The 21,892-nt window shown below is 42.7% G+C and overlaps 1 protein-coding gene across 2 annotated transcripts; it reads left to right on the top strand.

The window, feature by feature from the left end:
• Window positions 1-3,983: 3,983 nt before the first annotated feature.
• Window positions 3,984-18,230, top strand: LOC133131280 (alcohol dehydrogenase class-3-like). 2 transcript variants are annotated; one of them, XM_061246567.1, is made up of 10 exons: window positions 3,984-4,089; window positions 4,263-4,312; window positions 4,888-4,989; window positions 5,215-5,368; window positions 5,512-5,599; window positions 10,243-10,462; window positions 12,410-12,670; window positions 13,127-13,259; window positions 13,514-13,652; window positions 16,718-18,230. In XM_061246567.1, the coding sequence occupies exons 2-10, from the start codon at window positions 4,295-4,297 to the stop codon at window positions 16,743-16,745; spliced, it is 1,143 nt and encodes a 380-aa protein (XP_061102551.1). In that variant the 5' UTR covers window positions 3,984-4,089; window positions 4,263-4,294; the 3' UTR covers window positions 16,746-18,230. The 2 variants fall into 2 exon arrangements, with proteins under 2 accessions (XP_061102551.1, XP_061102552.1); XM_061246568.1 differs by lacking the exon at window positions 4,888-4,989 and having other exon boundaries at window positions 3,992-4,089.
• The last annotated feature ends 3,662 nt before the right edge of the window (window positions 18,231-21,892 follow it).

Below are 21,892 nucleotides of genomic sequence, written 5' to 3'. Positions count from 1 at the left end.
CACTGTCCTTTTGTCATTTCCAACGTGTTTTATTTTTATCCCTTTTCAAAATTAACTATTAAAATTGATATTTGAGAAAAAAATGTAACCACTAGATATGATTATAATTGTATTCTCTTTCATACCTAAACATGAGTGTAATTATTTAAAGTCTAACCAATGCATTATTACCGATCGTATAAGTTTAAAAAAATGATGTAATAATTTGCATGTTGGTGACATCATGAAGGGCAGGTTAAATAATGATTCTTGCCACTGTTTCCTTGGTCTCCCATTCAATGAAGGATTATCTGATTTGTAAAAGGTTTTGATTATTTCTTGATTTATATGATTACTATACATCTTATTCTCAGGCCTCAGGTAAAATAGCTGGAAAATACCTTACCCGGGGGTGGGTTATGGTTGAGTGCAGTGTCCAAATGTTTGAGCATGCTTTGATACACATACTAATTTTAAGTTGTGTGGACTTAGAAGACAAGTTGATACTAATTAGAGCAAGCAACTTCTCAAGTTCACTTTGCTTAAAATTCTGACGCAGCAAGGCAACAGTGTTCAGGATTTGGTCAGAATTAATGGTGTCTTCAATGCTGAGGAGTACAGGCAGATACTTATCCATCAGGCAATACCATCAGGGAGGCATCCGATTGCCCCAATTTTTTTCTGCAGCAGGATAACGACCCCAAACATACAGCCAATGTCATTCAGAACTATCGTCAGTGTAAAGAAGACCAAGGAGTCCTTGAAGTGATGGTATGGCCCCCACAGAGCCCTGATCTCAACATCATCGAGTCTGTCTCGGATTGCATGAAGAGACATAAGCATTTGAGCATTTGAGGCTGCCTAAATCCACAGAAGAACTGTGGCTAGTTCTCCAAGATGTTTGGAACAACCTACCTGCTGAGTTCCTTCAAAAACTGCAAGTATACCGAGAAGAATTGATGCTGAAGGCAAAGGGTGGTCACACCAAATATTTATTTGATTTTAATTTGAGTTAATTCACTTTTTCTGTTCAAGCATTTCGTTAATTGATAAAAATAAACTAACATTTCTATTTGTGAAAGCATTCTTATTTTACAGCATTTTTTCACACCTGCCTAAAACTTTTGCACAGGACTGTACATACAGTATGAATTAATTTAGTTTCAGGTTTCAGTCGAGGAAGTTTCACAGGCAGTTAACCTGCAATCCAGAATGATGTACTCATTAAACTCTGCTTATTATATTATGTTATATCGTCTTATCTAGTCTCTTGGATTGTTTTTTGCATTGTATTGCTTTTATTTATTATTGTTATTAGGCCATTATTATTAGTGTATTCAAGTAATTCATTTTGCAATTTGTTGCTTGATTAAATATTTTATCTCACATACGTCTGTTTTATCCTGATTTAGACAGAAGAATTAGCCTATATTAAACATAAAAAAAAAAAAGATTAAAAAATAAAATAAAATTCAGAGGCAACAGACTCTTGATTCTGATGCACAGACACCAGAATGGCTGACAGCCTACAGCATTTTCCTGTCAGGAATAGCCTTCTAAGCCACTAGATGTTGCTTTTGCTTCCACTGATTTAAAACACTGTGATGTCTCTGTTAATTATATCATCCTGTCTGCAGTAATGTGTACTTCGGTAAATTAAAAGCTTAAAGTCCTTTTCCAAGGCATAGAGGGCCTATCTCTGTGCTAAATTTAAAAAAGCTTGGAGATTCCTTTACCTGAAAGGTACAATATAAGTACAGTATTTGTATTGCCTATATTTTATCATAAATGGATATTTGTAAATTTGTGAAGCTAACCATAGGTAATTTGCTTGTTGGTTAGCTTGACAAATTTACAGATTAGCTATGGTTAGCTTGACGAATTTACAAATATCCACTTATGATAAAATATAGGCAATACAAACATAATAGCGATTGCACAAGCGTTGTGCCTCAGGTGGATATTTGTACATTTGGGAAGATAACTAGTGAGAGCTAACTTGCTTGTTACTGATAGCGAACTGGTATTGTTTTCGAACTAGATAAGCAATAGTATACAGAGTTTCAGTGATCGCTTGTCCGGAGTGCAATTTGGGCAGATACACAAACAATCTGAATAAGCCCCACCACCATTGGCTGTGGCAGTTAGAACCAATTTTCAACCAATGAGCTTGAATTGTTGTACAGCTGTACAATGTTTTAAAAACAGAGTGACGGCCCGACAAATGTACACTTTGAAACCCATATTTAAGGACTAAACACAGGCAGAGGTTGAGTCAATATGTCAGTGAGCCTTTTTGGAAAAGTGCTCCTGTAACTTATGTTTCAGCTTGTCTTTTGGAGGGGTTCCAAGATTGAACTTCATTCCTTTCAAAGAGATTCATAAGCATCATATAAATTCCAACCATTTACCATTCACCATTCATATTTTCCAGTGTTGGCTAGCATAGTAAATTCTTGATTGCTGACGGCTACCAAAACTGTGTGACTTCTTCCACAACTTTCATTCATTCCTTTTTATTTTCCTTTATTTAAACTCATACACATTGAGAACAGGTGCCCTCTTTCAAAAGTGTGCTAATGGTACTGTACAAATAAATACAACAACTTTTAGAATGATACAGTATACAATTAATAATACAATTTTCTAAGACCGAAGCATTGAAAGATATAGTGGTAGTTTTGTACAAGTGCCTTGTAAAGGTACCCACCTTTTCTTTCACTCACACGCTCACTCACACACACACACACTCACACACTCACACTCCTGCCTTGTGGGCGGCGCCCTTGTGCTCGGCCACTCTCTTGGTGTTCTGATCTGGCCGTCTCGCGCACACATGGCCAGGGTGGAGTCCCCACTGTGGGGTAGGAACTTGGCCTGGGCAGAGAACGTGATGGCCAGCCAACTTTCCAGCATAGAATGCAGTGATGGGTGTGAGCATCATGCACCCTGCTCCTGCCAAACAGTGGAGCGAAGCAAGTGTGCGCTTGGTTAGTACTTGGATGGTAGACCAGGGAAAACTAAGTTGCTGCTGGAAGCATTATTGGTGGGCCAGTAGATCTTCCCTCTTGACAAATCACCCCAATGCTCCAGCATGGTGATGGGGACACTGTGTTCTAGGACTCTTTCAGATGAGACGTTAAACCGAGGTCCTTATTCACTATGGTCATTAAAGATCCCATGTCACTCGTTGCAACGAGTAGGTGGTTTCCTTGTGTCCTGGCTAAATTCCCAACCTGGCTCTTTCAACCTATCACTTAAACATCCCATGACTCAATTGGCAAAAACATCCACCTCAGCTGGTGTGTGGTGAGCTTTCTGGCACAAAGTGGCAGCTGTGCATCACCCAGGTGGGTGCTACACGTTGATGACGGTTGAGATGAGTACCCCCCTCATAACGGTATAGAATTTTGATTGTCTAGAAAAGTACTTTATGAATACAATGATCTATCTATCTGTCTGTCTGTCCTTCTGTCTGTCTGTCAATAAGCACCTGTAATAAAGCTGAGAGTGGAATGGTACATAGGATCCAGTAACGTTAAGTATGAGACAGGCTCATTCCTATATACGTATAACATCCCCATAGTCCAGGACAGATTGAAATGTTACCTTGACAATCCTCTGCCTACAGGCCATAGGAAAACAAGGCTTGTTCCTATACAGAATACCTATCTTCATTCTTAATTTCTTGACCAGATTATCAATGTGAGTCTTAAAAGTAAATCTGTCATCAAGCCAAATGCCTAGATAGTTATATAATGAGATAACTATCTGCAAGCACCACATACTGTAATGCATTCATAATCAGGTTGGTATAGTCTATCAGTGACCACAGGCCAGGTCAGACAGACTGGCAGGACTCCCATTGGCCAAGAGATCCACCAATGACATCAGCTGGGGGGTTTCCTCCTCCTCTCCGAAGTCCTGGCATCTTCCCATCTGGCATCATTGAAGACTCTTTTTTTTAACCCTGTCACCCTGTACCACCTTATCTAAACCTGTTCCCTTCACTCACTCCAGCTGTGCCACCCTCTCTCCAGTCATCTACTCCTCATTGGATCATCACTGGTGAAATTAAGCTGTTAAAAGACTGCTGTCCTGTTTGACAAGGTAAGTCCCGGCGACTCATAAAGACTGATAGTCTCGTGCAAGCTCCTAAATGTTCCAAGTGGCATTAATCAAACTTGGACTGTTGGTTTTATATTCCATGCACAAAAATTACAGTTTCTGACAATCATTAACTTGCAATTCACTGATGGTGCTTGATATACACCTGGCTACAGGGCACACTGCCTGGCACTTGTACAGAGACGACATGGGGACTGAAGGCAAGGTAATGTATGGTCTGGTGAATGCTTAAAATTACTTATATTTGTCATTCAAATGGGAATCAAAGTGAGATGGGGGGGCATGAAGAGATCTTCTGTTTTTGCAGAGTCACATGAGGAAATCTTCTGTTCCACCAAATATCAGATAGAACAAGTTAGCAGTCAGAGGAAGCCTTATGTTTATGTTTTACTTCTATCCATAAATCAGTCAATCTTTCTGGAAAACAGCCAGAGTATCTGCCAACCTCCATAAAAAAAACATTGAGTCAATCTGAACATCATTAATTAATGTTAACAACTACAGTTAATGCCAATTCATATTGGAATGAAAAACAGTTAAAAGTACTTGTTAATGGTTAGCTAGTTCTAAGTTTATCCTCTGGTTTGCTAATGAATAAATATTCATGGAACAAATACATTAGTTCGTAGTTCAATACATGAACTAATTAAAAATCTATTTCATGCTTAATTAATGCATTAGGACATCAATAAATTACCATCAACAACTACAGCTAAGCCAAGTACCTTTTTGTGAATTGAGACCAAATGAACTGGTGTTAACTGGACTGTGCTGTTTGAGGTTATTAAGTGTAAGGCGGCGGTGGCTTGGGAGCCACGGAAGCCTCTTTCACTCGAAGAGGTGGAGGTGGCCCCTCCCAAAGCCCATGAGGTCCGCATTAAGGTAATGTTCACACACAAGCATCGCCACAGTTACAGAAGCAGTCCTTCTGATAGTAAACCATTATGCTGGATCACTGCTTCTGCCAGAGAAACACTTTTCTCAATATTACCTTTTAAACATGGTGTAGAAGTGTGTGTGTGTGTTATAGGATATGTGCTCATTCAGACTGAATGGAAGTTAAAGGGGCTGCATTTATAAATGTGCTCTTCCGTGGTTTTGGGACAGGTTGTGGCCACTGGGGTGTGCCACAGTGACTTAGCAGTCCTGAGAGAAACACCACTCCCACAAGGTGGAATGCACACCTTCCCGATCCTCCTGGGACATGAGGCAGCTGGCATAGTGGAAAGCATCGGCCCCGGGGTCACCAAATTCTCCAAAGGTGAAGTTCTGCACCTTTACCATAATCACTCCGCAACCTAAATATATGTAGCTATGCTAACAAGGTGTTAGCCATTAAGCGCTTTCGGCCAGTGATGTTGTAAACGTGTTACGCTGTCTCTCTTCTCGTATGTTCTTCTGCAGGAGACACGGTCATCCCTCTTTTTGTGGCTCAGTGTGGGGAGTGTGAATACTGCCTGTCTCCAAAAACAAACATGTGCAAGACACACTGGTACAGATCCCGCAGTCTTTTCTCTCCCTCTCTCTCCATCTCTTGTCTTCTCGCTTTGCCGTTTGCTTTTTTGTTTTTGGTCTTTAGGGGCCATTTGCCTGCCTGCTGTCTGAGAAACGTAAAAGATAAGCCATTTTACACAGCCTCTCACTGGGTATTTGTTGCCACTGTGTATCAGTCACTGTAAACACTAACAGGCAAGATGCTGCAGATTACCGGAGAACTCCAGCCACTGACTAGTATTTAAAAAAAGAATAATATTTATATATATACGACACCTCCAACAGGGCTCAACAGCAACATCTGGTGTCCCAGGTGTGCCCCCCTCCACTTTAACCCCTTCTACACCTCACTCCCTTGATGTCATTTCATTCTTGTAGTTATTTTGGAGCCCAGATGTTCTCTCCTCCTGATCCAGAGCCACTGACTTGCCCTTTCAGAGAGGGCTTTGATGGCATGACGTTGGGCCTGGCCTCGGATTCCCATATGCATAAGCAGCCTGGTAGTTACATTACATTACATTACGTGGCATTTAGCAGATGCTCTTATCCAGAGCGACGTACAACAAAGTGCAAATCAAACACAAGAACAAGTGCCAAGAGGACCTGAGAGGACAGTACAGTTCTGAGTCCTAGTGTAAACATACAGAAATTCAGAACCCTTGAAGAGTACAATCAACTTTCAAACTAGCATACCACAGTTGGCAGCTAGAATACAACAATACAACAGCCAATAAAAACAACAATACCTATACAAGTAACGATATCTATACATAAGTGCCATTACAGTCTAAGCCTAATCATGGTGATTGTGAGTTGGGGAGGGAAAGGTGTAGCCTGAAGAGATGGGTCTTCAGTCTGCGCTTGAAGGAGGTCAGCGACTCTGCCGTTCTGACATCCACCGGGAGGTCATTCCCGGGCTGATCCTTTAACTGCCTGGTATGCGAGCACCAAAGTTTTAAATTTGATGCGAGCCATAACAGGCAGCCAGTGGAGGTTGCTGAGCAGGGGGGTGACATGTGAATGTCTGGGAACATTGAATACCAGACGGGCTGCAGCATTCTGGATGAGTTGTAGGGGTCTGATGGCAGATGCTGGAAGGCCAGCCAGCAGAGAATTGCAATAGTCCAGGCGGGACAGGACCATTGCTTGAACAAGGAGCTGAGTGGAGTAGGTGGTGAGAAAGGATCGGATTCTCTGGATGTTGTACAGGAAGAACCTGCACGCCCAGGTCACCGTAGCGATGTTCTTGGAGAAGGATAGCCTGTTGTCCATCACCACTCCAAGGTTTCTTGCACTAGGGGATGAGGTCACTGGGTTATCCCCTAGTGAGATGGGGAAATCAGAGAAGGGAGAGGTTAAAGCAGGGATGAAGATTACCTCCGTTTTACCTGGGTTGAGCTTTAGATGGTGGTTGCCCATCCAGCTCTGGATGTCTCTCAGGCAGGCGGAGATACGGGTAGAGACCTGTGTGTCTAATGGGGGGAAGGAGAGAAAGAATTGGGTGTCATCGGCATAATGATAGGAGATGCCATGAGCAGAGATAACGGGGCCAAGGGATCTCGTGTAGATGGAGAAGAGGAGGCGTCCGAGGACTGAGCCCTGGGGGACTCCTGTAACAAGGGGGTGAGGGGTTGACACTCCTCCAGCCCAGGACACCTGGGAGGACCGGCCAGAGAGATAAGATTTGATCCACTCTAAGGCTGTGCCACAGATCCCTGTAGATGCCAGGGAGGCTAAGAGGATTGAGTGGTTGGGAAGCAGAGTCTCTGTTCAAGGTAGGCCAGTAATTTCCAGTCTCTTGCTGCTCCCAGCTGCCCAGCCACTGGTTTTGGTGTACGAGTCTTGGGTTGCTTCACGCCTTCACAGACAAAATGTCCTGTAGGTACAGGATGGGATGGCAGCGGAGGCAGGGTGTTGATGGTCGTTCGTCTGCTGTGCAGCATAGCTGCTCGACACTTCAGCCCCTGATTGTGCCACCAGGTGTAACAGCCTTGTGTAAGGCTTGTCTTGCAGCCAACTAGAATGTGCTTCAGGTTTGCATGCAGGGTCTTCACCGTAGGTTCTGAGGAGATGGTAGGACATTGTATGTTGCTAGTAGGATGAAGCTGGTTTTAAATGCTTCCAGGTTCCACAACTCCTTCCAAGAGAACTTTCTCTTCTCAGCTCCGTCCCATCGCATCCACTGTCCTTGCTTTCCTTGTGAGACGGCCTTTGTGCACATTGCTGCCTGCTGTGCAAATCCTCAACCATAGGCCTCGTCGCTGAGATAGAGTTGCCTTGCACCAGGACGTTTTGCTCCCTCCAAGGCCAAGGCCTCCTCCCCCTCGTTGCACATGGCCAACGATGTCCCGGTGCTTGAGGGCTGACTTTGCAGGAAGCCTTTTCCATCGAGCCCTATGTTGTTAAGGCACCTGGGAAGACCTAGCCATTTCCTGGCAAATGAGCTGATCATCCTCTCAAGCTTGTCAACCTTTGAGATTGGAACCTCGTAGATGGTCAATGGCCACATCAGCCGGGGTAGGAGACCGAAGTGAAGACACCAGAGCTTCAACCTGCCAGGGTGCATGGACCTGTCGATACCCTCAAGGCCGCTGGTGGTATCCTGCCTAAGCTGGTCCACTTGTTCTGTGTCCTTGGGGGGGTTGCATTGTACCAACAATCAAGGCTCTTGACTGGCTTCTCTGTGACAGTTGGTGTGGGCTCATCACCAATGTAGAAGCGTTGATCTGACAGCTTCCCTTTGACTACTGATGTGTTCCTGGACTTGCTCAGCTTTAACTTCATCCGGGCCCTCTCGATGTTCTCCTGCAGCTTTCTCAGCAGTCGCCTGGTGCATGCCTTGGTTGTGATGAGTGTGGTTATATCATCCATGGATGCCCTAATGGGAGGGAGCCGCAGGCCTGGTTTTAGCTGCTCTCCTCCCACCACCCACCGTGATGCTCGGATGATGACCTCCATGGCCATGGTGAAGGCAAGCGGGGAGATGGTACATCCTGCCATGATGCCTATTTCCAGGTGTTGCTGCCTGCAACAGGTCTGTTCCCTCCTTCTCCTCCTCTGGGTCTTTCCTCCATTGTTTCTTCAGTTGCCTTCTCTCCTTGACCAGTCGCTCTATATCCTGCTGTCTCCTGGACTTAGTTGGGATGGATGGTGTATTCCTCCTCTTCTCCGCAACCGCAAAGCGTTCAACTCCGTAGCTGAAGATGAGCTCTCCCATTCCATCCAGCTTCTTCACTGCAGTTCCGCCCTGTTGTTCCAACATTATGCTGAGGTCTGTGTTGACTGTTTCCCACTTATTTTTCTCACAGGATTTTGGGCAGTTAATAAGTGGCTTTTATAAGTATAATTATTGAAAAACTGTAATGCCATTGGACATTTTGGTCAGATACACTATTGGCATGTTTGGCATCAAAATAAAATGAGAGGCATCTCATACACACATTGAAATATGATGGTGGGTCACAGGTGTTTTGGCACTATTTTAATTCCAGGGGTCCAGGGGCACTGGTTAAGATCAACGGTATAATGGATTCCACCAAATATCAGGCAATTTCGGGTGATGATCTGGTTGCCTCTATTACAAGGCTGAGACTTGGCTGTAGGTGGACTTTCCGGCAATGACCCAAAGCATACTTTAAAATCCATACAGAAATGGTTCTGTGAAAACAAAATGTACTGCAATGGCCATCTCGGGCACCGGACCTCAATCCAATCAAAAATCTGTGGGCTGAAGAAAAAAATCTATAACTGAAGAGGGCTGTTGATAAGTTCAAACCCAGGAATGTTAAGGATCTTGCAAGGATCTGCATAGAGGAAAAATCTAAAATCTAAATTCCTTAACCTTGTAAATCATTACAGCAAAATACTTTTTTACAGCTTTTTTACTTCCCAGAGATGCATGCACCATGGAAGTACTAAACCAGGGGTGCCAACAATTATGAAACCTTGATTTTGGCTAAAAAAAATTTTTTATTAAATGAATGGTTGGTTTCATTGAAACATAATAAAGTACAGTATTGTTCCTGTTGGTATTTTGAGTTTATCTCAATCATTATATTGTTTCTTTTGTATTTTTTGTGCATTGCCATTCATGGGTGGCAGTAATTCTGGAGCCCACTGTTCATGCTTATTCTCTGTCTCAATATGTGCCTAGAGAAGAAAGTGAATTTTTTGAACAGGAACCGACCCTGCTGGGTTGTGAAGAAACTATTTATTTTCATCGAGATAGGGAAGCGACAGACAACCGTGTGACAATCCAAAATGTACTGCCTTCTAGTGTCCAATCAAACTGCTCTTATCCTAGCATGGTAAATGTGGATAAGAAGGTAGCAGAGGTGAATGCGAGCTTGTGTGGCCCAAGTATGGGGCAGAGTCATCCTATAGCACCACTTTGAGTGCTTTCTGGGTATAGCCTACTCTCTTCAGCTGAATAAACGTGACTGTGATAAACCCATCACTGTCTGGTGGAAACTGTTCTTTGTGACAGGCTAAGTTTCCCCGACAACACAATTAGTTTGGTGTGAAAAATTTCACATGAAATCCGAAACCCAGCTGGCCCGCTCTATTGGGGACGGACGGATGGATGGATGGGGGGGGATCAGTGAGTGTACATACAGGCCAGTTTTTTTTTTTCACCTGCAGGGAGGAATTCCTGAAGGGGGTACTTTTGGATGGGACCAGCCGGATCACCTGTCAGGGGAAGGAGATTTATCAGTTCTCTGCCTTGGGTACTTTCTCAGAGTACACTGTTGTCCCAGAAATCTCACTGACCAAAATCCGGAAGGACGCCCCCCTGGACAAAGTCTGCCTGTTGGGGTGTGGGATCTCCACGGGATACGGGGCCGCCATCAACTCTGCCAAGGTGCGGGTTTTTGCCAAGGAGTTAAAAGCACTACACTTTATTACAGCTGCACAGCAGCACAGCAACATCGCTTATACATAGTCACCATTTAGCTCAGTTTTAAGTGCAAATACATTAAAACATACAGTACCTACAGTGCAAAGGTCTTGAAAAATTGCTTTTGACTAGTACACTAGTCTTCCGTGGTCTACCAGGTTGTTTGCCATGAGCTTGCTAGTGTGTTCTTGCTTCTAAACAATGCTGCTTAACAATGGGCCAAACAGTTCTGGGCTGCGGTTCCCGATAACGGTGTCTCTTAGCGTTTTACAAAGACTGTAAAGGTATACTTTACTAAAGTTGTTTACTTTTCTAGGTGTGTTTCTTGAACTATCCCTTAAGCCAGGGGTCGGCAACCCTGGTCCTGGAGAGCTGCAGGGTGTGCTGACTTTCGTCTCCACCTTAAAATAAGCAACCGATTCAAGACCCAAGAAACCAGGTGAGGTGAGTTAACTGTGTAATCAACGGCTTTCATTGATCAATTAATGCCAAGTAACAACGAAAGCCAGCACACCCTGCGGCTCTCCAGGACCAGGGTTGCCGACCCCTGCCTTAGGCGATTGCTTAAGGGGATAGCTTCTACGTGTGATTTTACTGGACCCATCGACTATTCTAAGATCGATTATTCCCTCCATCCATGCAGCGACTGCTTGACTGCATTATGAGAGACAGTAGTGTTCTTTATCAATAAAACACTGCAGGAATACTTAAAAAATATTGCATTTACAATATTGATTTGATTCAGTTTTTAACTATTCTGCCAAATTAGTAAAATGTAATGTAAAATGTATAGTACGTTTATTTAGGACCTTTCATTGAATTATTTTTTAATCTGTACAGAGTGTTATATAGGTGCCTAAGACTTTTGCACAGTATTGTATGTATGGTTTGTGATATCAGATTGTGCTATAACACCTCGTCCTGCTACACCACTGAGCAATACGCCTTCTTTGGCATGTCATGTTTTATGTACATAATTTTAATATCTTTGTTGTGGTGCCTTAAATGACTTTGCAATCAGGATTGATTTGGCAGAAGCACCATTACATTACTGGTGTACAGTAACATGATTAACAGTGCACCAACACGAAAACAGCTTAAGCTATGGTGGAAACAAAACAAAGAAGCAGACCCACAGCTTCACAGCAAACAAAATGGAGATATTGTTTGAGGACGTGGTGCTGAATAAAAAAACATTATTTTCCGGTTTTAGGGCTACAGGGTCCAACAAAACAAAGAAAGAGCTGAAGTTACTCAGTTCACTCCAGCCCCCAGAGAGAGGGAAATCGTCAGTTTATAAATATTATTTAAAAGGCAATTAGGCAACATGTTCAATAAAGTGCAACATGCATCCTTCTTAATGTACAATTTTGTTCTTTGCATGAAAAATGGCTCATTAATGTGGTATTTTAGTAATATTATTAGCTAAGTGCAACTGTAGAAATATTAGTGTATATAATACTTAACATATTGAGGTGTAGCAGCAGCTGATTTCAGAGGCTTGCGGTCGTAACAGTGATGGCCTCTAGCGGAGTGAGCTGACTACATCGATAAGGTATAGCTAAGAGTGGTCCGGAACAACTTCACGAAAGTACCACTTTCAGAAGGTAAGTTAAGAATGTTTCAGGAAACACACTGCAACGTACAGCTTAAGGTATAACTTACGAACGACGTCGTGTTAAGAAGGCTTCGGGAAACGCAGCCCAGGTTCAATCATCATAATCTTACATCACAATCACCAAACCAGTCATTGAAGTGTGTGTTAATACTGTTTCTAGACTTTCAACTTTCAATCATTATCAAAGATAATATCATATGCTGTGAAAATGTTGGCAAAGATAATCGCACTATGAAACTTTAATATGGGCACCTCCATACTGTTAACTACCACCCCCCACCCCCCACCCCCAGGTGGAGCCTGGGTCCACGTGCGCGGTGTTCGGTTTGGGGGCCATTGGTTTGGCGGCAGTGATGGGGTGTAAAGCAGCCGGGGCATCCAGGATCTTTGCTGTAGACATCAACAAGGACAAGTTCCCCAAGGCCGAACTGTTGGGGGCGACTGACTTCGTCAACCCCAAGGACTACGAGAAGCCCATCAGCCAGGTGCTGGCAGAGATGACCAATGGAGGGGTGGACTTCGCCTTGGAGTGTGTCGGCAGCGTGGAAGTGATGGTGAGATTGATGAGCAGACACTCTCTGTGACTTACCTGTCTGACACCTGCCATCAACTGAGCTGGTAAAATGTGAATGGCATTTTTGTGAAGTCACTTCAAGTAAAGGCAACAGTGAAATGATTTAACTGTAAAATGTATGGCAAACACTGATTGGTAAATGGACTGCATTTATATAGTGTACAACAATTGTAGCAAAAACATCAAAAATCTGCCATGAAAGGCACCATTTACCTGATCAGAAGCAATTGGGAGTTAGGTCTCTTGCTCAGGGCAGCATACCCAGGGCAGAGGATCAAGCCAGGAACTCTCTTCGACTGCTCTTACCTCCCGAGTTAATGCCACCCTACACTAGGGATAATCAAATCTGGCCCATGAAGGTCTGCCTGCTACCTTCTGTGTTCTGGGAATTGCATGTTACTCTGGCTGAGGTGAATCTGTGCTCTTCTCCTTTAAGAGAGCTGCTCTGGAGTCGTGTTGTAATGCCTGGGGGACCTGTGTGATCGTGGGGTACGTTCAGGAGAAAGACATGACCTTGGCACCCTTAACCCTCCTGCTGGGCCGTACACTGAAGGGAACTTTCTTTGGGGGTAAGCATGTCAAATGGAGGTTTGAAGAATTCTACTTGGCTGTTTGCACAAATGTGATGTTGCATACCTTTGTTTTCATGTGTCATTTTAAATCAGGATGGATTTTATTTTCTCAATTAATTTGGTCAGTGCTCTTTGTGTGGTTCTCTGTGTGCCTTAGGGTAAAAGTGTTCTTTTTCTCATCATGTTATGCTACATGTTTGAAAGTGTTGTTTTTCTCAGCGCTGTTTGTGTGGTACATTCCTGTCCTTCAGGATGGAAGAGTGTGGAGAGTGTGCCCAAGCTGGTCAATGACTACATGAACAAGAAGCTCAAGGTGGACGAGTTTGTGACCCACAACCTTCCCCTGGAAGAGATTAATGAGGGTTTTGACCTCATGACAAGTGGGAAAAGGTAAAATGCAATTCTCAAATGGTTAAAGAACAGAACAACAAAAAAGAACATGAAAACAAATGGTTGAAAGGCATGCAGGCATTATGCAGGCAAACTGAGAATTATGGATTCACACTATTGCTAGTGATTGATGAATGTGTGTGTATTCCTGGAGATCTACCATCCAGTAGATTTAAATTTCAACCCTAATTTGGCACACACTGCTAATTAGCACCACAAAGACATCTCTAGCTGTAGAATGTGGTGTGCTTTGTTATGGTTGGAGCGATAACCTACGGGACGGTAGATCTCCAGGAAAGAGGGTTGGGCAGCCCAGCACAATATCATCAGTGTATCTACACTCGATGAGCCCTTTATTAGGTATTTATTAGACTTATTTTCTGGACTTATTGGTCTTCTACTGCTGTAGCCTATCCACTTAGAGGTTTGACACATTGTGTGTCCAGAGATGCTCTTCTGTGTACCACTCTTGTGGTTATTTGCGTTACTGTCACTTTCCTGTCAGCTTTGACCAGTCTGACTCTTCTTCACTGACCACTCTCATGAGCAAAGGATTTTTGCCTGTAGAACTGCTGCTCATTTAATGTTTTTTTTTTTTTTTGCACCATTCTCTAGAGACTAGAGAGGAGATCAGCTTCTGAGATATTCAAACCTACCTGTCTGGCATCAACAATCATTTCATGATCAAAGTCACTTAGATCACATTTCTTGCCCATTCTGACATTTGGTATGAACAACAGCTGAACCTCTTAATCAGTCAATCATGTGCAGTGTCACATGATTGACTGAATGAATGCTTTCATTCACAAGGTGGGGTACAGGTCTACCTAATAAAGTGGTGGGTATATATTATGTCGTGTCTAGGAAACGACAGAGTCCAAATCTTCAATTTGTCGAAAAACATCTTCGCGAGGGAAAAGACGACACCAGGCAGCAAGATCTTCAGGAAAATCAGACTTTATTAGCACACGTGCATAAAGCCGGATCAGCTCTCCAGAACTGAACCCCGACTGGCATTTGTACACCCATTTTATACACAGTTACTCCACCTACAACTCCTCCTAAAACCTCATTCTGGCAAATCACCCACACTTTTCTTATCGTAACTCCTCCCAACGCTCCTCCCACAACGTCATTGTGGCAAATTGCCAACGGTCCTTATGCTCTGCCAACTCTGTACAAAGTTCAGGGCATTCTGCCAACTACGTGTCCTCACTTCACCCCGCACCTGCTCTTGGCAAACTACCAGACCTCAGAAAGTTCTGGATGCCCTCCCTCTAACACGTCATCCATACACGTCACTCTGTATCTTTCGCTTTTATAAGACGAACTAAGCAGCAGTAATCATTGAAAATATACAGACAAACTAAACATTTCATTAATATTCACTTCTAATATACTTTTCTAATCTACAGACATACTAAACATTTGATTAATTATTCTCTTCTAAGGGAGTAAATGTACGTAGCATTCTTTGCTCTCATTTCAACAGTTTTCACTGTGGTTTCTTGCATTTTCATAAGCTGAGCTATAATTAATGTTCTAGGTCAAATAGATACACTCCTGGCATAAAACATCGAGAGTCCCGGAGAAATCAGCTGTATAGTCATATCTTGCTCTGCCCGTGTCCTTGACAGTTTGGTCTACACAGTTCAAGACGGGGCCCCCCCCTGCCAGCTGGCTGGGCTCACTGTGTAATCCTGGCACAATTTAGCAGTTAATCAGTTTGAAACTATACAGGATACATATCATACTTTAATACAGATATATTGATAAACTTTTAGCACACATCGTTGAGAGTTTTGGAGGATCCAGCCTGCTCACTAAGGTGGAGTCTGATTTTGACTTGTGATTGGTTATCATGCTTTTAGGAGGGAGATCTTTCGTTCTGTGAATTTTCCCCTACAATTACATTATTGGCATTTGGCAGACGCTCTTATCCAGAGCGACGTACAGTTGATTAGAATAAGTAGGAGACAATCCTCCCATGGAGCGATTCAGGGTTAAGGGCCTTGCTCAAGGACCCAACAGCTGTACGGATCTTATTGTGGCTAAACCGGGATTAGAACCACCGACCTTGCGTGTCCCAGTCATTTACCTTAACCACTACGCTACAGGCCGCCCTGTATTGTGTATATTGTTTATTTTTACAGTGAATCAGCATTTTTTTCTAATTCAGTTGTGAATTGCTGCTAAATCTGCCATCTCTGGCACACCTAGGCGTGGCGCCTGGGTACATCAACATGTACATTCATATTGCATATCCTGAGTACAGACTGAGACTTCTGTACGTGTGTGTCTGAACAGTGTCTTATGCCTGTGACCAAAAGGGAGTGTTCATTGGTTTGGGGAAAGAGGGCAAACAGCCCCATAAAAGCCTGACCCCATGGGCACCCTGTATTTCAGGATGTACAGTAGATTGTTCTCCAGTGTGCTATATATAGGGGGTTGCTCAGTGCAGTTATGCAGTAACTCCTGCTTCATGATACAGGCCCCTGGGGGGTTATGCGAGGACTTGGGGATACGGGAACATGGTGTTCTGCTCTGTAGGATAACAGTAGGCTCTCTTGTTTCAAATTGCAGCCGATGTGGGTTCAATGAGGAGATCTTTCAGGGCAAGTCAGGTTCTCATGTGAAGGTTACTGTTGAATGATTTAAAAACCGAAGGTTTTCTTGCTTTCATTAAGATGCATGCAAGCTTTTCACCACAAAGATTTGGAACAAACAAATATGATAATGATTTAATGAGCTTTACATTTTTATTTCCAATAAGATAAATGATAAGAGACCGTTTTTTCAAGACCAATTCATGTATCAGTTTTCATTTTGAGATGCAATCCAGTATGGATGTACAAGTTATATCCCCAAGGCTTCACAGCATAACAGTGTTCCACAAATCCCTTCAGAACCCTGTTCAAAGCGACATGGACTGTGGATAAAGGTGCTATATAAATGCCAACCAACCATTTACTGGCCTCTTGCTGACTTATTAACGACAGAGTACTGAAAGCATTATCACTGAGAATCAAGGCTGATTTCACTCAGTGATTTTTTTCTCTTTCCAGCATTCGAACGGTCATCAAAATGGCCTAAAAGAGGCAGGCTGAAGAGAGATGGCTTCCCCAACCCACACCCTGATGGCTCCGCCATGACTGAAGCCACAATCATATACATGAACTCAAATGGCAGTTCTGATGACTATGGCACAGTTATAATGAAGATAATTATTAACAGAAATACACTGACTTTGGATGACCCTCCCTGCCTGAAATAATCCCTTTGCTTTGACCCCACAATTAAAGAATGCAAAGCATGGAGAAGGAGAGAAAAGGTTGTACATGAAAATGACTCTCAGATTCTATAAGCAGTGAGAACATGTGTGTTGCAGCAATGAAGTGGCCATTCTGCCAATTCAGACGCTTTGGTTTCATGTTGCATCTGCAAATGTGCTAAATGATTATCCATTACATTACATTACATTACGTGGCATTTAGCAGACGCTCTTATCCTGAGCGACGTACAACAAAGTGCAAATCAAACACTGGACTATCCTGTGTGTTTTGTAACTGGATATTTTGGGAGGGCTACTAGTAGGCATATTCAGCTAACCTTTAAACATGTCTCACAGTCTGGACCCAATCCAAGCGCATTGTTCACTTGCACAGACACTTACACTCTTTATCTATCTATGGTTACTGAAGGAATTCACATTATGTACCTTGCTTTAGGCTGACACACCCGGGCTCCAGCGTGATCAAACCCACAACCTCACAGTCTCAAGCTCTGTTCACTTAGCATTACGCTACACTTTCAATCTAATTCCCCTGAGTGTAGCAATGCCAGGGCTCACTGAAGAGTCTGTCGCTGAGCCAAATACTCACCTTAGAACTCTTAACAATCAATGTTCTGTCTCTCCTGCTTTTGAAGCTGAAATGTTCCAGTTTAAGGCATTTTATGAGTATTCTTGAAGAGGCAGCCATGTCTTATGAAGAAACATCCATTGCTGCAGTATTGTCCTTAGTTATGGCCTCTTCAAGAATAATTATAAGACGCATCAAACTGGAACAGTTCATCTTCAATGGCAGGGGGACAGAACTTTCATCATAAAGGGGTTGGAGCTCAGCGTCTGGCTTGTCTACATAATCTGTAATGACCCCTGACATTCTTACACTCTGGTATTTCAGCATTCAAATGTGCTGAACGGGTCACTGCTGTGAGATGGCTGCCCCCTAGTGTGCCACCCAAGACACTGCAAGCAGCACACTCCTTTCAGAGCATCTAAATTAAGATCACTGGGGAGCCGCATTCATTTCATCCCTGGTTTTGCTCTTGGTGTCTTGGGTTGCTCCGTATGTTCCTTTTGTTACTGCCACCTACTGTTCAAGAGAATACAACAGTCATTATGTACCCAACTCTGTTCCTGAAAATCTACCATCCTGTAGGTTTTCATTTTAACATTACTTTGGCACACCTGATTCTGCTTATCAATGGAACTTGAGATTCCAGCAGCTCAACGGAATCTCTAGCTCAGTGGTGCCCAATCGTGTCATGGAGGGCCGAGAGAATGCAGGTTTTCATTCCAACCTATCACTACGCTAGCTGATTTCAGTTTCCATCGCTCTGGTTGAAGGTGTGTTATTTATTGAAATCAGCAGGGGCACTGATTGGTTAGAATGAAAACCTGCATACTCTCAGCCCGTCATGGCACATGATTGGGCACCCCTGCTCTAGCTGTTGAGTGAGTTTTGCTTTGTTTGATGAAAAGACAGTGCTCGTCAATCCAGGACTATTGCTCCCATCATTGTGCTGCCTCTGTGTAATTCTGTCACCTCAGCGGAATGCTCCCAGAACTGATGAGTTGAAATAGCATGTATAAACCATGGGTTTTCCCTCATACTGTGTTTGGTGTCTTTAGATAGCTAATGTTGTGGGAAATAGTTTGGTGTCATTGGTGGTGTAGTACACTGGTTGCTGAATAAAGATCTTGTTGGAATAAACCACTGGTAATGCAAGTTACCTGTGAGTCAGCATCCAGCTGTGATACAAAGCTTAACCGTGTTTGTTAGACATACAAAGATAACATTACCAGGGCCATTGTTGTTACATCTTGTGACTCTTTATTTGAAGATTTGTTGTCTTTCCTGTAAACCCTGGGTATATAGAGGGAAACATTGAATGGTTCGAGGAGACTCGCTAATACGACCTCCTGTGCACCATTTGTGTATAGCCATTCATATTACATCTTGTAATTCTTGTAACCCATTGTAATTATATTTCTGCAATGCACATTGTTTAATAAATTGTATTAATTTGAACCTGCATCCTCTTGACTCACACTTAGCAGTTTAGAGTCCTAACAGACATAGACAACCTAGGATACCTGCACCCCGTTGTCACTTGCCTATACACCAGTGCCGTCACAAGATACATAAGTGTATCATTGTTGCCTAGACAGGCCACAGGCACGTCCGCATCTACATAGATAGATAGCGATCGTATAGAGCCACACTGTTGGCGGACATTTGCGCTTCCTTTTGTTGAACTGTTAAAACAGAGGACCAGTTGAACTTATCTTTAACCCGGTTCCAGTAGCACTGGTCAGACTACGTCTGTTTCCTTCACCTCTCAAATACTTCTGCTTTTTGATGTATTTGGGGGGTTCTTACACAGGGTTGTGAATGAATCATATTTTTATATAATCATCTTTCCTTCATTCCTGCTCTATAGCCCTGAGATTCTTAGCACATTCTCCCAACAACATAAAACGCTAATATTTACATGCTGTAGTTCCTGCCATATTTCAGTATTTAATAATGATGTTTCTTAGCAAAGCCTGTTAAAGAAACAATTGCTTCCTCTTTTTTATAATATAATTTTAGTTTGAATATCATTAGAAAAGTTCAGTTTGTACTTTTAAACATCACAGTACAAGTTGCTTTGGAGTTGAATTGTATTTTCTTGCTTGTGAACCAGAAACCCACCGATGCCCCTATATTGCATATTTGAGCCCAGTCTGCACATACTGTACCACCAACCAAACAGTGGTTGTGGAAAAGGTAATGACAGACAGTCAATGTTTACACAGGAGATTGAGCTGGACTGTCTCACAGAGGTCCGTCCATTCAACTCCTCATCCAACCCTCTGAGACGTTATGGAAACATAAAGCCCCCCAGGGCTGATTGCATTTACAGTGCAGTCTGTAAGTATTTGGACAGTGACACATGTTTTTGTTGTTTGGGACCAAATTTAATTGTACAATTGGCTGTTCAAATCTCCTGGACAGGTGTTTTAAGTTTCATTGTTAGCTCATGCATAAAAGAGCCTACAAAAGGTCTGAAGTTGATTCTAGGAGTGCCATCTGCATTTGGAGACATCAAGATAAGACCACACCAGGGTTCACCTCTAGATGCAAACCCCTGGCAAGCCTCAAGAATAGAATGGCGAGGTTACAGTTTGAAACAAAAGCCTGTAGAGTTCTGGAGCAAAGTGTTATGGATGGGACTAAGATCTTCCTGTACTTCCTGAGTTATGAGAAAAGGAAGGTGTTGAGAAAAAAGGAGCAGCTCATGATCCAAAGCATACCACCTCAGCTGTCAAACATGGTAGAGGTGGTGTTATGGCTTGGGCATGTATGGCTGCCACTGGAACTAGTGTGTGACTCGTGTTCATTTATGATGTCACTCCTGAGGACAGCAGCAGGATTAATGCCAAGCCAAAGTATACAGAAACATCTTATTTGCTTGGATCCAAGCAACTGCATCAAAACTGAATGTACGAAGCTTCATCATGCAACAGAACAATGATCCAAAACATACAGTCAAAAATTGGACTGTTCTTGACTGACCAAGTGACCTCAATCCAATTGAACATGCATTTCACTGGCTGAAGACCTGACTGAATGCAAAACAAGCAGGAGCTGAAGAGGCCGCAGTACAGGCCTGGTAGAGCATCAGCAGGGAAGATACCCAGCATCTGCTCATATCTGGGTCAGACTTCAGGCAGTGTTTGATTGCAAAGGATTTGAAAATATTGAATATGATGACTTCAATTTGTGTTCATTTGTATAATTACTTCTGGTCCCCCCAAAATTAGGGGGTTTAGGGGTTGCAATTCCTACATGGTTCATCCAATGTGGATGTAAAACCCCTCAACTTAAAGTTGAAAGTCTGCACTTTAACCACATGGTGATTGTTTTATCTCAGTTTTTTTGTTTGCTGGACTACAGAGCAAAAACAAACAATGTGTCGCCAAATACTTACAGACTGCACGGTGTTTTCTGAACTGTCCCATACAACTAGCTTGTGCAATGTTCTTGTGTGAGGCTGCATAATTTTACTTCCCTCAAAGAATAAAGCTTAAAGCTGTATTGCCCAACCTCACTTTACTTTCAGCTGAAACTGAAAACTGGTACACTGTACCCTCTGTACCAAATGGGGAGCTCGGCTGCCTTGTAAACAAAGCAGGTTTTGGCAGATTCATCATAAAGTAGTTTAAAACCTTCATGGAGTGACCTTACTTCTGGACCCCCAAGTGTAAATGCAGCAAATGCATGAAGCTGCACACTTCAATAAAGCTCTCTGTCATGTATATCCATTGTGTGAATATTTCATTTGAATGAATACAGGTTTATAAATGGCCTGGTACACATACAGCATGGAGGACCAGTGTAATATAAGCCAATAGCACACCTTCAGCAATATCTGACTAACATAATAAACTACACTATTCATGCTTTAGGTGGGTTAACAAATGAGTTCTAAATTGTTGATAAAGTTCTCTGAAACAGGAGAGAGAAGTGGATGTTATTATCAGACTAACCCATAATTTCTACAGAAACCAAACCACTTTGAAAACACATCATCAGCTGCTATCTTATGCAAATTATCATCTTGTCACAATGATACCTAACTCAGAAATCCACTTCCTTATTTTCTTAAGGGAAAAAATGTATGTGCAACACAAAGACATTAAAGCTGCCCAAAGACCTGCTTAACGAACTCAAAGCAGCAGCCAAGAACATTTTGTATTTGTGAAGAGTATAATTTTTTCTCATGAACCTTGACTGAAGTTATATTTCATATTTGGCAATGCAGGACTGTGAAGTAACAATAGATAAGCAGAAACAGCCTCTTCCCCTCCTATCACCAATGATCAATGTTGTGGTGATGATAAACTAATATTTTATCAGAAAAAAGATGTTGTAATTTGGGTGTGTTTCGAGAAAGTCTGTATATATATA

The sequence above is a fragment of the Conger conger genome, chromosome 6, assembly GCF_963514075.1.
Source record: "Conger conger chromosome 6, fConCon1.1, whole genome shotgun sequence".
NCBI lineage: Eukaryota > Metazoa > Chordata > Actinopteri > Anguilliformes > Congridae > Conger > Conger conger.
Note: the sequence above shows the minus strand (reverse complement) of the source record. Positions and strands in the feature narration are given on the sequence as shown.

Bases quoted from the DNA above. Each gene is read 5' to 3' on its own strand.
- LOC133131280 (XM_061246567.1), top strand. The intron at 5,369-5,511 runs GTGAAGTTCTGC...GTTCTTCTGCAG, and splicing joins GGTCACCAAATTCTCCAAAG to GAGACACGGTCATCCCTCTT. The intron at 13,260-13,513 runs GTAAGCATGTCA...CCTGTCCTTCAG, and splicing joins GAAGGGAACTTTCTTTGGGG to GATGGAAGAGTGTGGAGAGT.